At 61.2% G+C, this 7183-nt stretch overlaps 1 protein-coding gene across 1 annotated transcript in view; it reads left to right on the forward strand.

The window, feature by feature from the left end:
- CSPG4 (chondroitin sulfate proteoglycan 4) overlaps window positions 1–7183 on the forward strand; it is a 37749-nt gene that overhangs the window by 19946 nt on the left and 10620 nt on the right. The window contains exons 3-5 of the mRNA XM_017518234.1: window positions 864–4400; window positions 5879–6361; window positions 6654–6830. Of these exons, the coding sequence (XP_017373723.1) occupies window positions 864–4400; window positions 5879–6361; window positions 6654–6830 (4197 nt within the window). The remainder of the gene's footprint in view (window positions 1–863; window positions 4401–5878; window positions 6362–6653; window positions 6831–7183) is intronic.

A 7183-nucleotide genomic window follows, 5' to 3' on the forward strand; every position in this document is an offset into this window, starting at 1 on the left:
TTCCACACCCCAGTGGGGAGAGGACTAGCGCTTGGTCTGCTGCTTGTCATTGCGTCTCACTGCCACAAGGTGTCACTGTTGAACACCAGCGTGGTGCAGTCTGGCGCTGATAGCTGTTCAGTTTTGTGGGTACAACGATGCCACACCCCTACAGAGATGCACCATACCAGAACTCCAGAATTACAGCTCTTAGTGCTCTGGTTCTACAGTTCCCATTCTCTGCCACCTCCCATTCCACCATGTGGGAGCACTGTACCAGAGCCATTTCTGGTGTCAATGTCATGCGGACGGAAAAATGTCCTTCATCTCTCCCAAGACTTCCCTCTACCCCAGGTCAGGGAGCTGTTTTTCAGAACACAGGGCATTTAAATTCTAATTTAAAAATCAGCCTATCCCTGAACAGTGAACCTGGCTGCCTTCAGTGACCCCAAGAAACTTTGCCCTGTTGAGGGGCACTGATCAAGGGATTCCCAGGTCCCCATTATTCTAGGGTTGAAATCCAGATTCCAAGACAATATTTCTGGCATGTCTCACTCAAGGAAAGATGGGAAGAATTTAAAAATACAGGTTGGAATGCTAGGAGAGTATCTTGCTGTATGTCATCAGTTCCTTGTGGGCAAGGACCACATCTGATTCACATCAGGACCCCCAGAGCCCATCCAGGCCTGACCCAGAGTTCCTTTTGGTGAGTGTTTGGAGGATAAGTAAAGAGATGGCAGGAAGGCAAGAGGAGTGGCACCAGAGGCCCTTGTCCTACTTTTCCACTCTGGGGCCTCGACTGTGGGGAACCCACTACGCTTTTATAAGGGAAATGATGGATTCAAAGTGCTGTCCCCCATCGCCCATTCCCTGTCTCTCCTCAGGTCAGACTTGTCCTCGGCCAGGAGGAGCTGAGGCTGCAGACCCCAGCAGGGGTGCTGCTGAGTGACTCCATCCCCCACACTGCGGTGCTGACTATCTCAGAGGGCTGGGCCACGCTGTCGGTCGATGGGCTTCTAAACGCCTCCTCTGCAGTCCCAGAAGCCCCCCTAGAGGTCCCCTACGGGCTCTTCGTTGGGGGCACTGGGAGTCTTGGCCTTTCGTACCTGAGGGGAGCCAGCCGGCCCCTGAGGGGGTGCCTCCATGCAGCCACCCTCAATGGCCGCAGCCTCCTCCGGCCTCTGACCCCCGACGTGCATGAGGGCTGTGCTGAAGAGTTTTCTGCTGGTGATGATGTGGCCCTGGGCTTCTCCGGGCCCCACTCTCTGGCTGCCTTCCCTGCGTGGGGCACTCAGGATGAAGGAACCCTGGAGTTTATACTCACCACACGGAGCCGGCAGGCACCCTTGGCCTTCCAGGCAGGGGGCCGGCATGGGGACTTCATCTATGTGGATGTATTTGAGGGCCACCTGCGGGCTGTGGTCGAGAAGGGCCAGGGTACCGTACTGCTCCACAACAGCGTACCTGTGGCCGATGGGCAGCCCCACGAGGTCAGTGTCCACATCAATGCTCACCAGCTGGAAATTTCCGTGGACCAGTACCCCACGCGTACTTCAAACCGCGGTGTCCTCAGCTACCTGGAGCCACGTGGCAGTCTCCTTCTTGGGGGGCTGGATGCAGAGGCCTCTCGTCACCTCCAGGAACACCGCCTGGGCCTGACGCCAGGGGCCACCAATGCCTCCCTCCTGGGCTGCATGGAAGACCTCAGTGTCAATGGCCAGAGGTGGGGGCTGCGGGAAGCTGTGCTGACACGTGACATGGCGGCCGGCTGCAGGCTGGAGGAGGAGGAGTATGAGGACGATGCCTACGGCCATTATGAAGCTTTCTCCACCCTGGCCCCCGAGGCTTGGCCGGCCCTGGAGCTGCCTGAACCGTGTGTGCCTGAGCCTGGGCTGCCTCCTGTTTTTGCCAATTTCACCCAGCTGCTGACCATCAGCCCACTGGTCGTGGCCGAGGGCGGCATAGCCTGGCTTGAGTGGCGACACGTGCAGCCCACGCTGGACTTGATGGAGGCTGAGCTGCGCAAGTCTCAGGTGCTGTTCAGTGTGACCCGAGGAGCACGCCACGGCGAGCTTGAGCTGGACATTCCGGGCGCTCACGCACGAAAAATGTTCACCCTCCTGGACGTGGTGAACCGCAAGGCCCGCTTCATCCACGACGGCTCTGAGGACACCTCCGACCAGCTGGTGATAGAGGTGTCAGTGACGGCTCGGGTGCCCATGCCCTCGTGCCTGCGGAGGGGCCAAACTTACCTCTTGCCCATCCAGGTCAACCCTGTCAACGACCCGCCCCGCATCATCTTCCCACATGGCAGCCTCATGGTGATCCTGGAACACACGCAGAAGCCGCTGGGGCCCGAGGTTTTCCAGGCCTATGACCCGGACTCTGCCTGCGAGGGCCTCACCTTCCAGCTCCTTGGTACCCCCTCGGGTCTCCCCGTGGAGCGCCGAGACCAGCCTGGGGAGCCGGCGACTGAGTTCTCCTGCCGGGAGTTGGAGGACGGGAACCTAGTGTATGTCCACCGCAGTGGCCCAGCACAGGACTTGACGTTCCGGGTCAGTGACGGACTGCAGGCCAGCCCCCCAGCCACACTGAAGGTGGTGGCTGTCCGACCGGCTATACAGATCCGCCGCAGCACAGGGCTGCGCCTGGCCCAGGGCTCCGCCATGCCCATCTTGCCTGCCAACCTGTCAGTGGAGACCAACGCCGTGGGGCAGGATGTGAGCGTGCTGTTCCGCGTCCCCGGAGCCCTGCAGTTCGGGGAGCTGCAGAAGCAGGGCGCAGGTGGGGTGGAGGGTGCTGAGTGGTGGGCCACGCAGGCGTTCCACCAGCGGGACGTGGAGCAGGGCCGCGTGAGGTACCTGAGCACCGACCCAGAGCACCACGCTGAGGACACCGTAGAGAACCTGGCCCTGGAGGTGCAGGTGGGCCAGGAGATCCTGAGCAATCTGTCCTTCCCAGTGACCATCCAGAGAGCCACGGTGTGGATGCTGCGGCTGGAGCCACTGCACACTCAGAACACCCAGCAGGAGGCCCTCACCACAGCCCACCTGGAGGCCACCCTAGAGGAGGCAGGCCCAAGCCCCCCGACCTTCCACTATGAGGTAGTTCAGGCTCCCAGGAAAGGCAACCTTCAACTAAAGGGCATGAGGCTGTCAGACGGGCAGGGCTTCACCCAGGACGACCTACAGGCTGGCCGGGTGACCTATGCGGCCACGGCACGTGCCTCAGAGGCAGTCGAGGACACCTTCCGTTTCCGTGTCACAGCTCCACCATATTTCTCCCCGCTCTATACCTTCCCCATCCACATCGGCGGTGACCCAGACGCGCCCGTCCTCACCAACGTCCTCCTTGTGGTGCCTGAGGGTGGTGAGGGTGTCCTCTCTGCTGACCACCTCTTCGTCAAGAGTCTCAACAGTGCCAGCTACCTCTATGAGGTCATGGAGCGGCCCCGCCATGGGAGGTTGGCTTGGCGTGGGACACAGGACAAGACCACTATGGTGACATCCTTCACCAATGAAGATCTGTTGCGTGGCCGGCTGGTCTACCAGCATGATGACTCTGAGACCACAGAAGATGATATCCCATTTGTTGCTACCCGCCAGGGCGAGAGCAGTGGTGACATGGCCTGGGAGGAGGTCCGGGGTGTCTTCAGAGTGGCCATCCAGCCCGTGAATGACCATGCCCCTGTGCAGACCATCAGCCGCATCTTCCATGTGGCCCGGGGTGGGCGGCGGCTGCTGACGACTGATGACGTGGCCTTCAGCGACGCTGACTCGGGCTTTGCTGACGCCCAGCTGGTGCTGACCCGCAAAGACCTCCTCTTTGGCAGTATCGTGGCCGTGGATGAGCCCACGCGGCCCATCTACCGTTTCACCCAGGAGGACCTCAGGAAGAGGCGCGTCCTGTTCGTGCACTCAGGGGCTGACCGAGGCTGGATCCAGCTGCAGGTGTCCGACGGGCAGCACCAGGCCACCGCGCTGCTGGAGGTGCAGGCCTCAGAGCCCTACCTCCGTGTGGCCAACAGCTCCGGCCTTGTGGTCCCTCAAGGAGGCCAGGGCACCATCGACACGGCCGTGCTCCACCTGGACACCAACCTCGACATCCGCAATGGGGATGAGGTCCACTACCACGTCACAACCGGCCCTCGCTGGGGACAGCTGCTCCGGGCTGGTCAGCCAGCCACAGCCTTCTCCCAGCAGGACCTGCTGGATGGGGCCATTCTCTATAGCCACAATGGCAGCCTCAGCCCCCGAGACACCCTGGCCTTCTCTGTGGAAGCGGGGCCAGTGCACACGGATGCCATCCTACAAGTGACCATTGCCCTGGAGAGCCCACCGGCCCCACTGAAGCTGGTCCAGCACAAGAAGATCTACGTCTTCCAGGGAGAGGCAGCTGAGATCAGAAGGGACCAGCTGGAGGTGAGGAGCTGGGGGTGGTGAGGGGGGTGTGGGCCAGGTAGAGGCCTTCCTCCCAGCCTCCATGCCGGGTACACGCACGACCTGGGCTGTGGCGGCTCCAGGTTGATGTGTGCACGGGCCTCAGATGTGCTCCCATCTATGTTGTGTTCCTAAGACTTTCTGGGGAGCTTGCTGTACCCCATCTTCCTGGGAGTTGTGTGTGCCTCCAGAGGTTGTGATGGCATGGCTGAGCACGCAGATTCCTGGGCCCCCCCAGCCCCACAGAATCTCTGAGGTGGAGCCCGAGAATCTGCATTGCAGTCAGTTTCCTGGGAAGGTATCACAGGTCCTGAGCTTTGGGGATGGCTGACCGTGGAGACAGGCCGCTGCCCTTCAGACCCCCGTGTCCCCCGCTCTTTTCTCAGAGCCCGGACTGGCTCTAGGAGGGTCTATCAAGGGCTTCTGCCCACCCGGGAACCCCATAGAGCAGCCACGGGCCCTCCAGCGGGCTCACAACTTGCGCTGTGACCTCAGGCCGGTCCCTGCCCGCTCTCGGCCTCACGCTCCTGCACTGTCCTCTGGTCTGTACGTCTGGAGCTTGGGGCGGATGGCAGCCAGCAGTTCTGGCGTCAGGATGGGCTCGCGGGATGAGGCAGCGTTTGGGCCGAGCTCTGAAGAACACAGGCCGTCTGAGCAGAGAATGGGAAGTGGTATTCCAGGCAGAAAGAACATTCCGGGCAAAGGCACAGAGCAGGAATGTGTTTGGGGTAGTTTAGCCTCTTGTGGCTGACCCCTCAGGTGAGGGAGCCCGTGTGGCCTTCGGGGCGTGAGCCCTGCAGGGCCCGTGCTGGAGGTGCCTGTGCCTCCAGGAGGGGATGGAGCGGGGCGCCCTCTGATGGTCCTGGGTGGTAATAGCAAGGGCTGGGGAGGATGCTGCCTGCAAACCAGTCTGAGCATGTGTACGTGTGACCGTGTCAGCGTATGATGAACTCACGTCTGTGTCCCTGAGTCTGGGGACATGTGATTATGCACCTCTCCGAAAGAGTGCATCTCAAGCTGTGTGACCGATCCCTGTAACCGGGTGTGGGGTGGGTATTAACATGTGACCAGCAGCCGGGGGCAACCCAGTGAAACCCCATCTCTACAGAAAAATTTAAAATTCAACAGGGCATGGTGGCTCGTGCCTGTGGTCCCAGCTGAGGTGGGAGGATCCCGTGAGCCTGGGAGGCTGGGGCTGCAAGGAGCCATGACCGCACCACTGCACTCCAGCCTGGCTGACAGTGAGACCCTGCCTCAAACAACAAAAAATGTGACCAGCTGCATGTCTGGCTGCTGTGTGTGTGAGCTCACATGTGTGTTTGTGTGTCTAAATGAGCAATGGTATCTGGGAGAATGAGGGGGGCAAGATCAAGCCTGTTTTGGCTGCTTAGGGCCACAGTGGCCCCCTCTGTGACTCTCTCTGTGGCCCCCTGTGAGTCCTCATGACCTCTATTAACCAGGCAGCCCAGGAGGCAGTGCCGCCAGCAGACATCACATTCTCAGTGAAGAGCCCACCGAGTGCCGGCTACCTGGTGATGGTGTCGCATGGTGCCTTGGCAGATGAGCCACCCAGCCTGGACCCTGTGCAGAGCTTCTCCCAGGAGGCGGTGGATGCGGGCAGGGTCCTGTACCTGCACTCCCGCCCTGAGGCCTGGAGCGATGCCTTCTCGCTGGATGTGGACTCAGGCCTGGGTGCTCCCCTTGAGGGTGTCCGTGTGGAGCTGGAGGTGCTGCCTGCTGCCATCCCACTGGAGGTGCAAAACTTCAGCGTCCCTGAGGGCGGCAGCCGCACGCTGGCCCCTCCGCTGCTCCGCGTCGCCGGGCCCTACTTCCCCACTCTGCCTGGCATTAGCCTGCAGGTGCTGGAGCCGCCCCGGCACGGGGCCCTGAAGAAGGAGGACGGGTCTCAAGCCAGGACCCTCAGCGCCTTCTCCTGGAGAGAGGTACGGCTGTGAGAGGCCCAGGGCTGCAGCCAGCTCTGGGCGCAGTGAAGGGAGCCCCGGGACTCCCATCTGGGGTTTACACACAGGAGCCGGGAGCCGCATTTCGGAAGCACCTCTGCTTTCCACGCTGCATCTGCTTTCCTCCTCACAGCTCCTCCGGGAGCTGGAGCTTGTTCTCCCCATTTCCACAATGGAAACGGAGGCCCTGAAAGAGTCAGTCTCCTCCTGCACCAAAGGCAGGACATGGAGGGTGCTGCTGGGGCCTGACCGCCAGCCCTGGGCCTGCCCCTAGGTGGAAGAGCAGCTCATCCGCTACGTGCACGACGGGAGCGAGACACTGACAGACGGTTTTGTCCTGATGGCGAACGCCTCCGAGTCGGACCGCCAGAGCCATCCTGTGGCCTTCACTGTCACCGTCCTGCCTGTCAACGACCAACCCCCCATCCTCACCACAAACACCGGCCTGCAGGTGAGAGCATCCCTGGGACCACCCCCATGTCTGCTTCGAGAAAGAGGCCAGCGTCCCCTCCCCCTGGCACAGAGCTCCCCCTCTCTGAGCCTCAGTTTCCTCCTCTGCAAATGGGGCAGTGCTGTGTGCCTCACGCGGTGGCTGGAAGGAGAGATGTGAGATTGTGCTGAAACAGAGCAAGGCGGGAGGTTTTGCTGTTGGACGCTCGCAGGTACGGCAGGCTGACTTCTGAGCGGCCACGCGTGGCTCTGCTGTTTCTTCTCCTGCGGCTCAGGACCAGAACACCTGCCAGAATCACTTACAAGCCCTTAAGGGCAGGCGTCAGGGCGGGAGCTGTTAAGCTCCCCACCTTC

Source organism: Cebus imitator, unplaced genomic scaffold, assembly GCF_001604975.1.
Source record: "Cebus imitator isolate Cc_AM_T3 unplaced genomic scaffold, Cebus_imitator-1.0 Scaffold664, whole genome shotgun sequence".
NCBI lineage: Eukaryota > Metazoa > Chordata > Mammalia > Primates > Cebidae > Cebus > Cebus imitator.